The 19,031-nt window shown below is 49.0% G+C and overlaps 1 protein-coding gene across 1 annotated transcript in view; it reads left to right on the top strand.

The window, feature by feature from the left end:
* Window positions 1-19,031, top strand: part of HUNK (hormonally up-regulated Neu-associated kinase) — a 124,063-nt gene that overhangs the window by 57,539 nt on the left and 47,493 nt on the right. Inside the window, exon 3 of the mRNA XM_056109323.1 lies at window positions 13,422-13,477. Within this exon, the coding sequence (XP_055965298.1) occupies window positions 13,422-13,477 (56 nt within the window). The remainder of the gene's footprint in view (window positions 1-13,421; window positions 13,478-19,031) is intronic.

Below are 19,031 nucleotides of genomic sequence, written 5' to 3'. Positions count from 1 at the left end.
ATGTTCATAGACCCTGGGAGGAGAGGGCTCCAATTTTCCTTGCGACTGTCTGTTAGAGTCTTTCCCCGGTGACTTTGCCGGCATGTCTTGTCTTGCAAACATTTCCACAGACACAACCTGACTCTCTCCCTGTGAAAGACGGTTAAAGACTTCCTGTTGCCCTTTCCAAGGGTGAAGTTTTGTCCCTGAGGCTGCCAATGTAGGGCGAGTTTCACAAATTATGCTGAGATTAGAGTGCAGTGAGGAAGCCGGGAGGATGTTGCAGAGTTGCCCTGGGAATTCTTGATTGGCAAACAAATAGAGTGGAGGATTTGGGAAAAGTTTTTGGTGGCCCCATCTGGGCATTGCTTCTAAAGAGCTCTTTATGTGTGTGTAAAGAGACTTTAAAAGCCTAGCCGTTGGGGCTGGAGAGATAGCACAGCAGGTAGGGCACTTGCCTTACAAGCAGCTGGCTCTGGGTTTAGTCCCCCGCACCTCATATGGCCCCCTGAGCACTGCCAGGTGTGATCTCTGAGCACAGAGTCAGGAATAAGCCCTGAGTGCCACTGGGTGTGGCCCCTAAACACACAATATGCTAGTTCTTGGGGGCTGGAGAGGTAACTCAAGGGAAAACCTCTTGCATTGCCACTGCGTGTATGAAGCCTTGGGTTTGATCCTAAGCAACACACACACACACACACACACACACACACACACACACACACACGCACACACACACACACGCACGCACACACAATGAAATAAAAACCCAGGTTTTTTTTTTTATAATTTTTTTCATTTTATAAAGTAGTTCACAATATTCAAACACCAATCCCATCACCATTACACCTTCTCACCACCATATCTTGGATGTTTCTATCCTGAACCTCAACCCCTGCCCCAAAGCAGAACCAAAATAATATATTTTGTATTGTTTGTTATGAAAAACTGCTGAAAATGCTACAGAAAAGTGTCCTTAGAGGAAAGAGGATGAGGATTGTTGTATTCCACCTAGAGGCCATTAAGCCCTTCTATAAGAGATCACTAACAGGTTGTTAGAAGTTGAGCCTTGTGTGCTTTTATTTATAGAAATCTGTAAAAAAAAAAATGTTTCCCTCTAAGATTAGTTGCTTCCTGCTTTGAAACCCATCAAATGTGGTGCAGTACTCTTGGAGTATGGGTAGGGTGTTTGGTATGAAGCATTCACGGTTGCTTGGTCCAGGAATAGATTCGCTCATGGGTGAGGCTCGGCCCAGGAGAGTGGCTGTGAGTGTGGCAGTGGTTGAGTTCTGGAGGTTTTCGGCTGCTGGGGCTGGGTCCCTTGGGGGAGGGAAAGCTCTCACCCACCCACCTCTGGGGCGCCCAGAGTGAAACAGCCAAACACTGTTCTATTTTGTGGGGGTAGACGGCCACCCAGGCGATGGCCAGAACGCCCAGAGACTCCTTGGCCCTGGCCATCTGGCCTTGCACAAGGATGTGGTTGCTGCTTGGATCCCACAGAGGCAGGATCATCCTGGCACCCCTAGCTCAGGGTCTGGGGCCACACCTGGCAATGCTTGCAAGACCGAGCAGTGCCAGGGATTGAACCAGAGTTGGCTGTGTGCCAGGCCCTTCACCCCTGCCCTCACCCTTACCCTGTCCTTGATTAGGGTGAAACTTGATTAGTTTGATGTTGGCATCACTTTTTAAACTTTTTTAAAAATTTTTTAAAAATTTTTAAAAATTTTTAGGCCATACTTGGGGGAGCTCAGGGCTTACTCCTGGCTCTGTGCTCAGAGATCACTCCTGGGTGGTACTCAGGGGAGCCTATGCAGTGCCAGGAATTAAACCCTAATTGCCATGTACCTCAACCCCCCCCCCCCCCCCGCCCGTCCATGCTCTCTGGGCCCCACAAGTTACCAGAAAGTTAATGCTCCACATTTCCTGCCACATTAAATCTAAACATGTAATTAGCTACCCAAGACAATCAAAATAGTATTTAAAGGAAGCCAGTCTTTAAACATGATGGAAATATTTCAAGTAGGAAAAAAAGAGAAAAAATAAAAGAAAGGAAGGTTCTAGAAAACAGATTCCCTTAGTCAAATAAGAACTTAACTTTTAAGCCCCACTGGCCAAAGTTTTGCTGCCAGAGACTTTGGTGAAACTTTGGTGAAATCTCAGCTCCACGGATTCTTCTCAGGATTGCTAGAAGGAATCTGTACTGATCATGGAGAGAGGGCTGGGAAGATGGCTCGAAGCCTTAGTGCGCACATTCACCCGTGGTGGTTCTGGGTTCGATCCTGATCACTGCTTGGCTCTGGATTACTGCTGGGAGAGCCCCCAAGCCTGGAGCCCGGAGTCATTCCTGGGCACCGCTGGGGGTGGCCCTAAAGCAGCACAACAAATACATGAATATAGACAGAAGTGGGCTTTCTTTTTGTGTTTATTGGTTTTTTGGGGAGGTAAGGGTTGAGTCATACCCAGCAATGCTCAGGGCTGACTCCTAGCTCTGAGCGCAAGGATCACTCCTGGAGGGGGTCAGGGGACCCTAGGGGGCACTGGGGATTAAACATGGGTCCTCAGCGTGCAAGGTAATGTTTAGACTCATTTTATTTCAAGTTTTATTTTTTCCGCCAGGCTCTCCTGGTAGATGCCCAATTCCATCTGGGGCTTTGCCCGTTGTGTAGAAAATATGAACTCTTGTGTCCCACCCCCCCAAACTCTGATTCTGCCGTGAGGCTCATCTGAGCATCCCTTGTGCTTCCATATGACAAAGTCCAATCCAACTGTCCAGACACAACATTCAGGGGTCCCAACAGCGCCGCTCAGCAGGAGGAGACACGCCGTGGGGGCTGCCAGAGTTGGCGGCAGAGACAGGATCAAAGTGGGTGCCGGCCCCTGTTTGAACTTGTTGGGAGAGGGGAGTTGGGGGGGGCCCTCGGGACCATGACCTTGTCTGTTGAGCCGTGCTGGGAAAGGACCTTCTGATTCTGGGAGGAATGCAGTGAGCTCAGGACCCTTCTTTGTTCTCTTGAGCATGACCAGAAGCTCTTTGCATCTGTGCACCCAGGGAGCAGGGGGCTGGTCTAGGCGGGGGTGGGGCTGTCCTTCCAGCCAACCACCTGCTGCCTGCTGGTTCTGCACCTTAATTGCGGGTGTGGGCAGGTGATGCTGGCTTGGGAGCTCTTGTTCTGCTTCTCCAGCCCTGGGGGAGTAACGGGTAAGATTGTCCACTTCCCAGAGTGGGGAGGTGAGCATTAGACTAGTCTGTGAGCGGAGAATGCTCCAAACTGAATTCTACTATATTTATTACGAGGCCGCCCCCTCAGTCACTGGACACCTGGGGAACTGGGGCTGAGTTTTGTGTATCCAAATCCCCCACCGTACTGCTGTTCCCGCTGTCCTGTCTGTGCCAGCGGAATCCAGTTCATCCTTGGGTTCTAAAGCCAACATCACCTCCTCTTGGAAGCCCTCCAGGCTGGCCCTCAGACTAGACTCCCCCAGCCCCTTTATTTTGCTTCTTAAATATTTCCCACGTGATGACTTAATTTTGGGGAGTGGTTTGGGGAACACCTGCTTGTGTTGGGAATTGAACCTAATCTGCTTCTCTCTCTCTCTCTCTCTCTCTCTCTCTCTCTCTCTCTCTCTCTCTCTCTCTCTCTCTCTCTTTTCCACTTAAACACAGTGGATTACAAAATTGTTCATGATGGTTTGTTACAGGCATTTAACATTCCAACCCCAATCACACCACCACTGTCACCTTCCCTCCGCCATTGTCTCAATTTCCCCAACCATCCCTCAAGCCTGCACCTGTAGGAGGCCCACAATCTTTTTCTTTCTTTCTTTCTTTCTTTCTTTCTTTCTTTCTTTCTTTCTTTCTTTCCTTCCTTCCTTCCTTCCTTCTTTCTTTCTTTCTTTCTTTCTTTCTTTCTTTCTTTCTTTTTCTTTCTTCTTTAATATATTGCTTGTTCCCACTAAATAGCTGACAGAATGATCAAAAAATATTTTTCTAGAAGAAAATGTTTGAGAATTGTCATATCTCCCCATGGAGACATTCAGTCCTGGTTTGAGGGTTCACTACATTGTTTTTGCAAGTTAAACCTTCTGTGGGAATGTTTTTTGTTAGTCAGGATTGGTTGGCTTCTGAATTACATCCTATCCACTCTGGTGCGCTCCTACTGGATTATCAGTGTAGAGTTTGGAGATGTCGTGTGATTTGCCAATGCAGCCACGTGCTCCAGGATATCCAGAACTTTAAACTGGGTGGTATAGCTGGAGGTCAGTTTTTAACTGGGCAGTGGCTTTGGGGTATGGATGTGACTGGTGAAGCTTCCGGAAGTACAGGGAGGTGCAGCCCAATCTTCTTGCCCCCTTCCACTAGCTGACCCCAGTGAGGAGCCAGAATATGTACAAGTAGGGGCAGTGGGTACTCCGGGGCTTGTTCCTTACTCCCTAACTGCTGGGGAGGGCATAGAAGGGTCAGGATCCCTCTTGGGCTGAGTACCCAGGCGGGTATCCACTTCCTCCTCCGTTACTCCAAATCTTGGGATCCCACAGTGGAGCGTGAGAACATCGATGACCGAAGGCGGGGGGATGGGGGGGTGGGGAGATAGGGGGGTGGAGGGGGGAGGGAGGTTTCACTACTGAAGTTTGGGTCATTGCGTTCCTAACCGCTCCATAATTGCTGCATGAAATACTAGAAAGTCTAAAATGAAAAAGGAAAATCAGTTTTACTATTATTTTGATTGGCTTTGGTGTTACATCCCATCGCTTCAGGCATGCTCCTACTGGGATGTCAGCGTTGCAGAGTCTGGAAATGTCATGTGGCCATCCAGAAAAGCTGGAGGCTTTGGGGCGTGTCGGGTGCTGGGGGTGGGGGCGAAGGGGAGCTGGCCCAACTGTGAACCTGGCCTGGCCTCCCGCGTGGAAAGTTTGCCCTTCAGCACATTGAACCCTTGAAGCTCCTGGCTCCTACTAATGCTTTGTTTGATATCTGTGGGCACAAGCCATGTCTGAGCCCAGCGCCAGCCCAAGGGGCTCCCAGTATGCCCTTGTTGAGTTCCATAGGGTACTCAACATGAATCTGGCTCTGCTCAGGGTTTAGTGCTGAGATGGAAGCACTAACTGATCAGGTCCTTTCTGGAATGTTCCACCTTCTTCTGGAATATCAAGAAAGTTTCTTCATTCACTTCCTCTCAGATTTGATTATTTCCCGGGTCATGATTTGTAGAGTCGTATCTTTCTACCAGTGACCAGCCTATTCATCTTATCATTGGGATGGATACATTTCTGGAGCATGATAGGAACTTGAAACAAGTTTCATTTGTGGGACTAGAGAGACTGTAGAGCTGGTGAGGTGCTTGCCTTACATGGGATGCCTGGGTTTGATCCCCGGCATCCCATATGGTTCTCCAGCACTTCCAGGAGTGTTTCTTGAGCCACAGCCAGGAGTAAGCCTTGAGCACTACCAGATATGGTCTCAAAAACAAACAAACAAAAAAAAAAAACCAAAAAATCTAATACAAAAAAGCAGTTTCATTTGGAATCAGGGAACCAGATATGTTTCCCAAATTACCCTTGTGTTGCTTTTGCTTTTAACCAAATTGCTCATCCTGTAAATAAAGATTTATTATTTTTTTTTAAAAAAAGCATCAGTTTTTAACACAACACTGTCTTTGATGCTAATACCTAAACAAACAAAACCAAGCCCAAAAAAAACAAAATAACAACAAAAAAAAAACACCCAAAAAACCCAATCAAACAGACACACCCCTCCCAAATTCTCTTTGCTGCCAGATTCCCATTGCCTGGAGGAGCAGGCTTTCTGGTGCTTTATTCTTTGTTTATTACTAAAATCCATCTTGTGGCCATCTCTACAGTCATACTTTTCTCTTTCAGGACCTACTCCTGTAAGAGTTTGCACAAATTGGACCCCTTCTCCCCAGCCAACGGTGAAGACAAATGCCCTCCAATCCCATTTGCTTATCCCAATTAATCAACCTTTCAGTCTCCTCTGCCCTGAGTCTAACTTCACTCTTTTCTGTTCTCTTATCTCTTAGTGTTTGTTTGGCCACAGAACTCTTAGCTCTCCCTTTTCTCAGCTCTGCTAAAGGGCTTGCCTGGAGGTGCCTTCACCAACTTTCAAAAAATTCCCATCTCAGTCTCTCTTTATCTCTCTTGTCCACAGAATGACTGCACCCCGCCCCCCTCCTGGTTTTTGCTCCTCCTCTCTGCCCAGCCCTTCCTGTCCCCCTTTGCCTCCAAGTCTCTGTCCCTCTTCCCCTCCTGGAATCCCGCTGCTCTCTCTCAGCTTGTGCTTTGTGGGCGCCTGGCCTGCTCCTCCAGGCCTAAGGGGGGAAGAGTCCCACACCCCTGTGAGTCTTCTGTTCTGTGTGCCCCCTCACCCCCCCACCCCCTCGTGTGTCCCCCATCAGAGCGCACAGTCACGCTTGAGAGCGTGTCCCTCACAGAGCCCAGAGCCCTACAGGAATTCAAACCTGAGCACACTCACTCTGCCTGGACTTCCTCCCACCTGCACTCGGCATGCACGCGACTCACAGCCTGTCTGAGTGTGCACACAACTCATGTTTCCCCGAGTGTGCACATACAACTCCCACTCCACCTGAGTGTGCACATACAACTCCCATTTCACCTGAGTGCACACATACAACTTAGGGTAAATCTGAGTGCATACACGTGACTCACACTTCATCTGAGAGCACACACATGACTTATACTCCACCTGAGTATGCACGCATGACTCACACTCCATCTGAGTACACACACATGATTCACACTCCACCTGACTGTGCACTTGCATGACTTACACTCCATCTGACTGTGCACACGCATGACACACTCCATCTGACTGTGCACACGCATGACTGCATACACGACTCACTCTGTGTACACACATGACTCACACTCCATCTGATTGTGCACACTCATGACTAACACTCCATCTGACTATGCACACATGATTCACTCCAGCTGTGCACACACACGACTCACATGCCACCTGAGTGCACATGCATGACACTCCATCTGACGGTGCACATGTATGACACACACCATCTGAATGTGCACACATATGACTCATTCTCCTGCATGCATGACTCACTCCATCTGAGTGTGCACACACGACTCACGCCACCTGAGTGCACATGCATGACACTCCATCTGACTGTGCACATGTATGACACACACCATCTGAATGTGCACACATATGACTCATTCTCCTGCATGCATGGCTCACTCCATCTGAGTGTGCACACACGACTCACAGTTTATCTGAGTGTGCACTTGTATGACTCACACTCCATCTGAGTGTGCACACATATGAGTCACTCCATCTGAGCATGCATGCACGACTCACATTCCACATGACTGCACACATATGACTCACTCATCTGAGTGTGCACCGGTGACCCACACTCCATTTGATTGTGCACACACGACTCATATTCCATCTGAGTGTGCACACACAAGTCACACATCCCTCTGAGTGTGCAGGCTGAGACCCAGCCATGTGTGCCCGCCCTTGCTCACACAGGTGCACACTCATGCCCGCCCTTGCCATCCTCCTGGGTACCTGAGCCCACTCCAACCCTCTTCCCTCTGCCTCTTGCTCTTCCCTCTGAGCTTCCCTACCCCTCCACACCTGGAGCCACGGCTATTATGTTTGTTTTGGCAACAGATTCTTCTAGACACCCCCTCCCCCCACATCCCTCAGTCTGGTTCACTGTGGTCTGTCTCCAAACCTTGGAGATTTTCATCTTAGAAATGGAGGTGGGGGTGCTTGATAGGCCTTGGGTGGGCCATTAATTGTGGCCAACAGCCTGTTGGAGCCTGTTCTTTAGACATAACCTACAACCCAGGGCTGGTAATGAGGACTCTGGGGCCCCCTCTTGGCTCACCCTCCCCTCACACTCTCACTAAACCTTTTGCCCACCCAGCAAATAACCAGGGAAGAAGAATCTAGTAGGTTCTGGTAGCTTCTCTGGGCTGTTCCTCATGATGGCTGCTGGCTATTGGCTTCGCTGGTACTTTCCTTGTTTCCTCCTGAGACTGTCTTAGTGACCTGTCTCCTTGCTTGCTTCTCAGTGAAGCATTCTCCATGAAGCCCCTTTGGCCAAGCAAAGCTGTTTTTTTTTTTTTTTTAAATTTATTTCTTTATTGAATCACTGTGGGGAAAAGTTACAGAGCTTTTGGGTTTAGGTCTCAGTCATGTAAATATCAAACACATTTCCCTTTACCAATACTTATTTTTAACCGCAAACCCCAATAGAACCCCACCTCCCACCCCTCCCAATTCCTGTGAGGCAGATGAGTTCTAGTTAATACTCTATCTACTTTGATTAGATACATTGTTTCGATAGAAGATGCAAAATTATTGTATAGAGTTTACGACCCCCCCCCCCAATCAGATATGCTGAAACAGCGTTGTGAAATGATTTCAAGCAAAGCTGTTTTATGTCCACCTAGGGGTCCATTTCTTCTACTTCTGGGTTCAGACTGAACTTGGGGTTTCCCCTCCTCTACAGGTGCAATAATTATGTGACACTTTCAGTGTGGCCCAATTTCTCTCCTTGGAGGGAGAATGGGGAACTCAGAAAGCAGAAATTAAGCATCTTGTGAAATTATCCATCATCACTTTGATCAAAGGAGAACTAATCAGCCGCCAGAACCTTCCTCCCTGCTTGGAAAATCTGACATTTCACCACCAGATATTTAGCTCTGAGACTGGAGCTAGAGCCAGTGCCATCAATGTTTTCACGTGAACCCCAAGGATTTTTCTTTTTTAAGAATATTGGTGGTGCCAGAGAGATCGTATCGGAGGTTAGGTGCTTGCCTGGCACGTGGCAGACTCTGGTGTCACTTCTGAGCACTGAGTTGAGAATGACCACTGAGCATCGATGGGTGTGACCTCTACTCCAGGGTAAAAATATAATAAAGTTTGTAATAAAGTATGGGCTGGAGCGATAGCACAGCGGGTAGGGCGCTTGCCTTGCACGCAGCCATCATGGCCGACCCGAGTTTGATTCCTCTGCCCCTCTCGGAGAGCCCAGCAAGCTACCGAGAGTATCTAGCCCACACGGCAAAGCCTGCAAAGCTACCCGTGGCATATTCAATATGCCAAACACAGTAACACGGTAACATGCAATAAAGTATGTTGTAAGACACTGATGTGCCAGTTCATCCTTTTTGAATTGTTTGTTGGGGAGAGGGTCTGAACTGAAATTAGTCCATATTAGATCTGGGCAGCCAATAGGTTCCACAGTGAATGACCTCAGAGAGGTGCTGGGTGGAAGCGTTACAATCCTAGTCCACATCTTATGGGAAAGGGGGAAATGCTCCCAAAGCTACTGTTCCCACCACAGAATCGTTGCACCCTGGTTATTTATTTATTTATTTATTTTTCAGTATTGCCACCACAATTGTCAAAGAAAGCTGGAGCCAGAGAGATGGCTTAATGGGCAGGGAGCAGGCTTTGCATGCATGAAGCCTGAGCTTGATTCTCAGCACTGCATGGTCCTGGAACACTGCCAGGAGGGATCACAGGGCACAGAGCTAGGAGTAGCACCCCATTTCCCCTAAAAATCACATTAAAAGTGTCACATAATGATTGCACCCCACTTTTTCTGCAAAGAAAATCTGGCATAAAATCTGCAGTGGTTATGTAATGACCTTACCAAAAATGAGCAAGACTTTGGCTTTTAGAGTGGTTTCAGGTTTAGGTCAAATGATGCACCCGCCTGTTTCCCCTTCTACCTTGCTTTCCCGACTTTTGGTTCGCGGTGATAAGAATGGAATATCTGTTACATGATGGATCCATATTGATAATTACTGTCAACTACGATTCATAGTTTATATCAGGGTTTCTGTGACACAACCAACAGACTTGGTGGTTGTAGTTTCATGGGTTTGAATGTGTGGGATGTGACTTAGCCATCATCACGGCCAGAAAGGATGGTTTGCTCACTCTGAGGAAAATGTGCTCCCTACACATACTCCCTCTTCCCCCCAACCTTTTTTTTTTTTTTCTGTCTCTGTCCTTTGCCTTTTGTGGAAGCTGAGCTAGTTGGAGTCAGAGCAGGTAGCCGATTCCCTGGGAACGGTCTTTCCCCGCTTCTCTCACTTAGGAGCCTTCATGCCAAGTTCCTCCATGACGTCTCATGACACGACAGTTCTTGTTTTCTGATCTCTGATTCACATTCCCTTGTGAGGAGGCCCGGAGGGTATTGGCCCATTCACCCCCTCAAGGATGCCTCACAGCCTCTGCCTTCTGATAGATGATCACGGCAAAGCTACTGTACACGCTTCTGTCCCCAAGTTTCCAACTCACTGACGGATTACTGAAGTCAGGGTTTGGAGATTCTCTCCCTCCCACCACGAGTCTGCCATTTATGTCATCTCCTGAACCCCATCTCCTCCATTCTCGTTATTTTATTCTCAGCTTTGCTATTTTGGGGGTAGCTTTTGGGGTCACACCGGCAATGCTCCTGAGTTACTCCTGGCTCTGTACTCAGGAATCACTCCTGGCAGTGCTGGAGGGGACCATATGGGATGCTAGGGATGGAATCCTGGTTGGCCAAATGCAAAGCAAACACCCTCCCTGCTGTGCTGTCCCTCGAGCCCCTGTCTCACCTTTCCCCTTTGCCAGTCACTGCTTCACAGGTACTCATCACAGGAATCTGGTGAATCCTTGACCAAAGGTGATGACTGGACCAACAGCCCCTGCCCCAGTGCAGTTCTTTATCAAAGGGATGAGGGGATGCTATGGGATCAATGGAAGAAAAGTGTCTTTCAAACCATTTCTTTTTGTTTGTCTGTTTGTTTTGTTTTGGGGTCTCACCTGGCTCTGCACACAGGGTACACTCCTGGTGGGCTTGGGGTACCATATTGTATGCTGGGGATAGAACCCAGGTCTGCCACATGCAAGTCAAACACTACCCGCTATACTACTATTGCTCCTGCCCCATGAACCCATTTCTTTTTATAGCACTGTAGCACTGTCCTCCCATTGTTCATTGATTTGCTCGAGCGGGCCCAGTAACGTCTCCATCATGACACTTGTTGTTACTGTGTTTGGCATATCGAATACATCAAGGGTAGCTTGCCAGGCTTTGCCGTGCAGGAGAGATACTCTTGGTAGCTTGCCAGGCTCTCCGAGAGGGGCGGAGGAATTGAACTTGGGTCAGCCGAGCCGGCCGCATGCAAGGCAAATGCCCTACCACTGTGCTATCGCTCTTTTCCCGATAGTGACTTCTCTGCATCTTCAAGATCTTTGTTGTTGTTATTGTTTCTGGGCCATACCCTGCGATGCTCAGGGTTTACACCTGGATCTAGACTCAGGGATGGCTCCTGATGGGCTCATGGCACCATATGGGATGCTAGGGATTGAACCCCGGTTGACCGTGTGCAACTTAACCTGCCGTACTATCTTTCTGGCCCCATCCATCTTTATGACTCTTTTCCTGGTTTCTAAAAGCTAATATTTTCCCCTTGCATTTTTTTTTCTTCTCTGGTCTTCCATTTATATCGTTCTAATCATGGCAATTGTTCACAAGGCTTTTGTGATCCCAGAAATCTCCAGCTCCGATTCATTCATCTTGGCAGTCGCTTTCTCATACCTGGTCTCTTTCAGCTGTTTCCCACCCCTCACCCCCCATCATCTTTGTTCTGAACCAAATTTCTCTTTCAAGCCATAGTGTGACATCCGTTCTTTGCAGGGAGAGGGGTTTAATTTTCCTGAACTCAAGCGGTGGTCTTCCTGGAGGTGAAATGGTGTTTCTGCTTTCGAATCTCGCCAGCACCGTGGGGGCTGTTGATCCCCACAGGTTTGTATGTGCCCATGTACGCCTGGCAATTATGGCATACACTTGAATATAGGGGCTGGCGAGTATTAGGTCCCAATTATCCTCAGCAAAGGGGAAATGCCTTCCAGAGTGCTTGCAAAGTCTCCTTTTGTCGGGAGCACAGTTTCACTTCTTTCATTTTCTCTAACAAAGGGCTTGCTGGAGAAGGCATGGTAGCCCGGGAGGACCCCCGCCCCCACCCCACTCCCCCCAAGGGAACCATGAACGAAAAGGCACCGGCATTTGGCCTAGCTTTGATAAGAACTTCTAGGGTTGTGCTCTCACACTGCCAGCGCTTAGGAGAACGTGCTGCAATTTGCCAAGTGGTTCGTTTCTAGAGATCAAAACAAATTTGCGAAGGGGGAGGCTTGCTCTCCCCACCCCCTCCCCCCTGGCTTTGTAATTCTCAGCCAGGGGGGTGACACAATCCAAGGACTGAACAATCCCTTGCTGCTCGGGCCCTATGGTGCTGGGGGCTAGCTGGGCTGCCCTGGTGTAGTTGGGGGCCTCGAGAGTGGTACCAGGGGATGCTTGGGTTGGGGGGACCCTGGGGTGCCAGGAATCGAATCAGGGTTGAATACGTGTTATGCAGGCTCCATCGCCACCATCCTATCTCTTGGCTCCCATCACTGTATCACTCATCCTGTTTATTTATTTGCTCAAGCAAGCGCCAATAACATCTCCATTCATCCCTGTTGCGTGCTAGTGTAGCCCGATGTTGTACTGGGGGCTCTTTCAGGGTCAGGGGCTCTCTGATTTTTTTTTTCTTTTTGGGTCACACCCGGCGATGCACAAGGGTTACTCCGGGTGCTGCACTCAAGTATTGCTCCTGACGGTGCTTCAGGGACCATATGAGATGCTGGGAATTGAACCCGGGTCAACCACTTCTTCCTCATTTTTTTGTTTCTTTTTCTTGATTTATTTGGAAGTCAGTTTCGGCCCATGTGAAGCATCGGCTCTGCTCCTGAGCTCCATCTAAACCTGTGTCATTGTCCCCACAGCTTGTTGTGTGCTATGTGGAAGCCATGTTCACACATACATGCTCGACAGTCACGTGCTGGAGATCACGTTGTGAGCACCAGGACTCTAAAGGCCAGTGCTGATGGATGGCGCTCACATGTGGGCTGGCGCCAGGGATCAAACTCGGGGCCTCACCCTGCAAGGCATATCTTCTCCATTGATGCCCAGACTTCCACTCCCCCAAGTCTGTTTCTTGGCACTGCCCACAAGCCTGCCCACACGTGTGTTTACACATATATTCCCTCCCTACTCAGGAGGTACCTGTCACATGGGATGTGTCTTGCTGTCTCTTGGCACCTAATTCCTTGCAATTCTCACTGCTGTTCTTCCGGAAATGTTTTTGGCCACTTGTGCTGCCCTCCATGCTTTTACTCTCCTCTGAAGCCCTTTGTCTTGGGGGGGGGGGGTGCATCAACTATATCTGGCTTCATGAATATTTAGTTATTGGTTGCGTGAGTTTTGGCTGAGGGCTTGATGTGTCACTTCGCCGTGAGTTCAAGACCGCTGAGCTCCCTTCCAGGGAAAAATGTCCTCCCGCCGCTACAGATGTCTTTCTGAAATGCTGTGTGCTTTTGTTTCTTTCAGAGACTTGAAGATAGAAAATTTGCTGCTAGATGAAGACAACAATATCAAGCTGATTGGTATGGCTTTCTTTTTCTTAAAGTACAGTGAGCCTTCCATTGTTGACCCTTCTCAGCTCTTTATGTCTGGATTCATCTGGGGTCTATTTCTAATTCCTGGGCCACCTGCTAGAATGACCTCATTTTACTACCAATACTTCATCATCGGTATTGGAAGTGAGAGTGAATTTTTTTTTTTTTTTTGCTTTTTGGGTTATACCCGGCGATGCTCAGGGGTTACTCTTGGCTCATGCACTCAGGAATCACTCCTGGCGGTGCTTGGGGGACCATATGGGATGCTGGGAATCGAACCTGTGTTGGCCATGTTGGCTGCGTGCAAGGCAAACACCCTACCCGCTGTGCTATCGCTCCAGCCCCGAGAGTGAATTTTAATACTGATTTAAGCATCATTAGGAAGGTAGATTATAGAGAGACCATTCAGTGACCATAAAGGGAATGCCACGGTGATGACTGGGGGTTTGGTGGAAAGCTGTTCTTTGGATCTTTCAAATTTGGCTTCTCTACCAAGTCAGTCGGAACTGAGTGTTTGTAGGGGTTCCTTGAATTTGAATTAGCCATCAAAATTCTTTAAAAGCAGGGAAGACAGTTTCATTGAGAAATGCTACCCCTGGCTCAGTCCTGTCAGATTCTGCTTTTCGGTGACCTGTTGGGGCCTTGACATGACTACTGTTTTGACTACGGTTTTGAGCCGCACCCAGTGTAGCTCCTCAGGGCTTCCTCCCGGCTCTGTGTCCCGGGATCACTCCTGATTGTGCTTGGGGGACCATATGTGGTTCTAGGGATCCAACTGGGTTTAGCCACGTGCAAAGCAAGTGCCCTCTACACCGGATGGTCTGTCCAGCCCCTGGCCTCTCTTTTGAGTGTAACCTTTAGTAGACCCTTCCTTTAAACTTTTCCTCAAATAGTGGTGCATGGGCAGAGAGGGAAGGCATGTCCCTCCGGTCTGACGGAATCGTTCCTAGAGTCAAGTCACGATTAGCTCACAACTCAGGGTCCTGGGGGACTCCCACTGTACTTACTACGTCCCCGAGCAGAATGCCCAGAGTGGGGCCCTAGGCTTGTTCTTGGCAAAATTCCAGGGCATCCTTTTCATGCCCTGATGTTAGATGTTGCCCACTTTTATTCTTCTCCTTTCTTTCACCCCAATGGCCAGAAAGAGACTTGAACAGTGTGTGTGTGAGTGGGGGGTGAGAACAAGCCATGAAACCCAGTGAATTGAGCTTGAGAACCCAAGAAGGAAATTTTGTTAGCAGGTGCTGAAGGCAACTTAAACCGTGAATCTCAACCCACCCAATCACAGGCTTTGGGCTGAGGGGAGTCTCCCGGCTGGGTGGTCACACGCACCCTGACAGCTGTGATGAGCAGAATCAGTATTAGGAGATGAGCAAGGAAGAGGAAACGAGGTTTTCTCCCCGAAGGATTCTCAGGAATATATTTGTAGCACATTCTAGGACAATTTGAAGGATTTGAAAAAAAAATGATTTCACTGTTTCGTGTAATTGGTCCAATCACAGATGGGTTTGTCTGGCTGTAGCCTACAGAATGTCCTCCTGGGCTGTTGTCCGGGTTATCAGAGGCGAGGCGTGTCCTGATGGGCGGGTCAGGGGAGGAATGGAGGAAAGGTTGAGGAAAGGAGTTGGTTTGAGATTCCTTGGCCCGTGTGGCCCACCTATAACTTGTCTTTTGAAAATGTGGACAGAAACTGGGGCAATAGTTGCCCCCAGAGCTGCGGAGACCTGTAAGACACCAGCAGAGCGAGGACTGTTGGCAGCTTTGTCAGTCGGAGTCAGAAAAAGTCAGTGTCCCTGCTCCTGAGCTGCCAGAAATCCCCTAACTTTTTGTTTGTTTTTTGTTTTGTTTTGTTTTGTTTTACTGAATCACCGTGAGATAGTTACAAAGCTTTCATGTTTGAGGTTCAGTCATACAATGATCAAACACCCATCTCTCCACCAGTGCACATTCTCCACCACTAATGTCCCCAGTATCCCGTTCCCCCCCCCCCCCCCAATCCCAGTCCTCCCCCTGCCTCTATGGCAGACAATTTCCCCCAGCTATCTTTCTACTTTGGGGCATTATAGTTTGCTTGAATTTTCCCACTACCATTCAAGCCTGCTTGTCAGGGGCAGATGCTAGATAATTAATTTTCTGTTGCCCACTTTGAATATGATGAGAGATCCAGCTGCGTGCTTCTGGGATCCTAAGATTGTAAATGGTTGGGGTCCAGAGACATCTCTGTAGGGCGATAGTCCATTTTGGGATTCAGTTGAGAACCTCTGGACCAGACAGAGGTATTGGTGTACTAAGATGGTGCCCGAAGGCAGATTTTGGGCATGACAGCCAGGGTCAAGAGCGAGTGGGGAGCCACGAGGGACAGCCCAACTCCTCTGCCACTGCCATGTGACCTGGAGTCTTAATCCTAGAACCCGCATACCTGGGCCTTGCTTGTGGAAGCTCATGGTCTCTGGGGCTTCCTCTGGAGCTGGCGGGGAGAGTGCACCTGCTCCATCTGATGTGCCCCCGTGAAATTGGCTCAGTATGGGACTCAGATCTCCGGTGATGTGGTGTCTTCTGGGACTCCTTGCCGTGTCTCTCGAAATTCCCTAACTTCTATGGCATCCTGCCCCTTTCACGGGGAGAGGGAAAGATACCCCAAACCCCCAAATCAGTTTGTCCCCCGATCCCCGCAAATCTAGCTTCTTCGAACAGCCAAATAGAGGCTTTCAAGGGCACTTGAGGTGACTATTAACCTTCTGGGTCCTTCCAGAGCGCCCCCACCAGCGCTGGAAGGTCATATCATTCTCTTTGGGAAACACTGGGAGATATATACTTAGACTGCTGTGTATAGCCAGGTGCGCGCCAAGGCATTGTTCTGTGTCCTGGCACCTTCCAGAAGCTTCTCGGCTTGCGTTCTCTTCTCTCTGCTGAAGTGGTAGCCCTAGACAACCATGCGTGCACCCACACATGTATTAAGGAGTGGGCAGTGTGGAAGAGCACAGACCTCTGCCTGGGTTCGATGTGTGTGCAGGGGCTGGAGAGCTAATAAAGTGTGTGTGTGTGTGTGTGTGTGTGTGTGTGTGTGTGTGTGTGTGTGTACACACGCGCGCGTGGGTAGGAAGGGGAGGCATTGGGGGAGTGTCCGTTCTCTATATAATCCCTTAAGCATTGCCAGGAGCGACCCCTGAGAAGGAGCTGGTATTAGCATCCTGCTTGGAATGCCCCAAACCCTTCCTCCCAAACAACAACAAAAAAAGTGCACAGAAGCCTTTGGAAGAAGAGTTTCTGCAGAGTGGAAGCGCTTTCAAGTGGCTGCCTCTCACACTGGCCCAACAGCCAAATGTCAGGGGCCTGTACCAATGGGATGAAGCAGCCGGCATACCCAAGTGTGCACTCACGGTTTCCCTGGAGGTGAGGCCGGGGCTCCCATTGGCCCCTCACACCTTCTCCAACCCCTGAGTCAGCAGTTCTCCACTTGGCAACGCTGGACTCAAAAGCCCAGCAGCCTTTCAACTCATCTGGACAAAAGGCTGGGTCAGATTTCCCCCCTCCCCCCTTCTCCCCTAGCTGCAAAAACTGCTGGGAAGGGGACTTTGATCATAGGGTTTCCCTCCATCAGAACGTCTCTTGGGGCGCCCTTACCCCCCCTGAAAACCAGCAAGCCCCTCCACCCTGGTGATAAAGCCATCCCATTGCTGAAGGATGCTGGGAAGAGCGTTTCGTTCAGCAGAATCTTCACTTGCATGGTTTTTCCTTCGGGCTGGAGGGAAGCACTCCAGGGTAGGTTTTCGTGCCCCCTCCGTTGGACAATTGGAGCAAATTGGCTTTCTAACTGTCATTTTGCAGCATCAAAGTCCTTTGAGTCTTTTCTTCAAAGGTTTTTGCCTACTTGTTTTTTCAAAGGCTTATGAGAGCAGTTACCATTTCCTCTTTCATGGTTTTTTTTTTCTTTGTAATAATTTGATTTGGATAACTTCACTTAAGCCTGGTAAGCCCCGTTTCAGATGAACTAGACTAAACGGGGAGCGAAAGTTGATTTAATCAGGATTATTTTTGCCGCTCCCCCTCCACCAAAAACAACCCAAAAAAAAACAAATAACACCCCGGTGTGACGCTAATGCTATAGCTCATTATCAACTTAAAATAGAAGAGCCACAGCTTAGAACTGGCTTGGCACTTCCATTTTCTGAAACTGTATGCACCTGATCAGAGTTTCACAATTCATTTTGCAGAAAAATGGAGGTGGGGGGTGGGGGGAAGAGGAGAAAGGGCTTCAAAGTAATGAGGCTGACCTAGTGACATTTCCTGGGAGGCGACTTCTCATTTCACATTTCTAATTATAGGCGCATGTGTAAAAGTTTAATAATTATCATCGTGAACGTGAAACGTGCTGATTATTTCTCTGAGATATATTTTAAATTAAACCCTTTGGGCTAGGTCAACAGAAGTTGCTTTAAAATACATTTGAGCCCCTCCCTGCCCCAAATCTACTGCTCTTCGATCTTCTGGAAGTTGTGCTGAAGCCGGCCACAGTTTCTTGTTCCCCAGACTTGAAGGGGGGGGGGGGGGGAGAACCTAGGGAAGGAGGGAGAGAAGAAAAAAAAAACTCACAGAATCAAGAAGAGTGCATGATTCTAAGAACTGTGTCTGCCGGCTCCAGGCCCAGAGAATCCTACAGTGTGGTTTCACCCACAGACCTCAAAGCCTCCATAACCAGGAACACCAGGTGGGATGGGACCTTGTCCAGGACTCATGGCGTGAGAACCAGAAGTGCTGGTGGTGTCAGTCCCATCCCGAGTTACAGAACTGATGTCTCGATTCTCCCTGGGCCCAGGAAAGTGAGTTCTTCCTGTCTCAGGACTGGAGGATGTTGGCCTATGTGGAGGAAGTGACCTAGTCCAAGATTCAAATGCTCTTTTTCTGGGCCTCCAAATAGAAGCCTCCTGCTACACCAGGGATGAGGGGGATGCTCTGGGAGTTCAGGGGTCACTCCTAGAGCTGTGTGGCCTGGTTATGTAAGCCCAAATGTCAGTGCTCTGAGCCACTGGTAATGCGGGACCTCAGGGCCATAGCTGGTGATGCTTGGGAGAGCGTGAGGCCCTCAGACCCCTGGCCTGCAGGGAGAGCAGAGAGCAGTGTCCTAGGCTGTCTGCTGACCCTGCTGACACAGTCCTTGGTTTGAATCGCAGTAACCCTGACATATGTTCTGGGGCATCTGTACTGATAGGTCTACCACCTTTCCAGCTGAGCTTGCCCCCATTAAAACCATCTTGAGTGGGGTCCAGAGAGATAATACAGTGGGTAAGGTGCTTGTTTTCCACGTGATCGACCTGGGTTGCATCCCAGGCACTACACACAGTGCCCTGAACCCACAGTGCCCAGCCAGGAGTATTCCCTGCCAGGTGTAGCCCAAAAATAAATTATCTTGAGGGGCTGGAAAGATGGCACAGAGGTGAAGTTACTTGCATTACATGTGGCAGACCTAGATGTGACTCCTGGAACCCCGATATAGTCCCCCAAGCATAGCCAGATGTGATCCCTGGGCACCACCAAGTGTGAC

This window comes from Sorex fumeus, unplaced genomic scaffold, assembly GCF_029834395.1.
Source record: "Sorex fumeus unplaced genomic scaffold, SorFum_2.1 ptg000265l, whole genome shotgun sequence".
Taxonomy (NCBI): domain Eukaryota; kingdom Metazoa; phylum Chordata; class Mammalia; order Eulipotyphla; family Soricidae; genus Sorex; species Sorex fumeus.
Note: the sequence above shows the minus strand (reverse complement) of the source record. Positions and strands in the feature narration are given on the sequence as shown.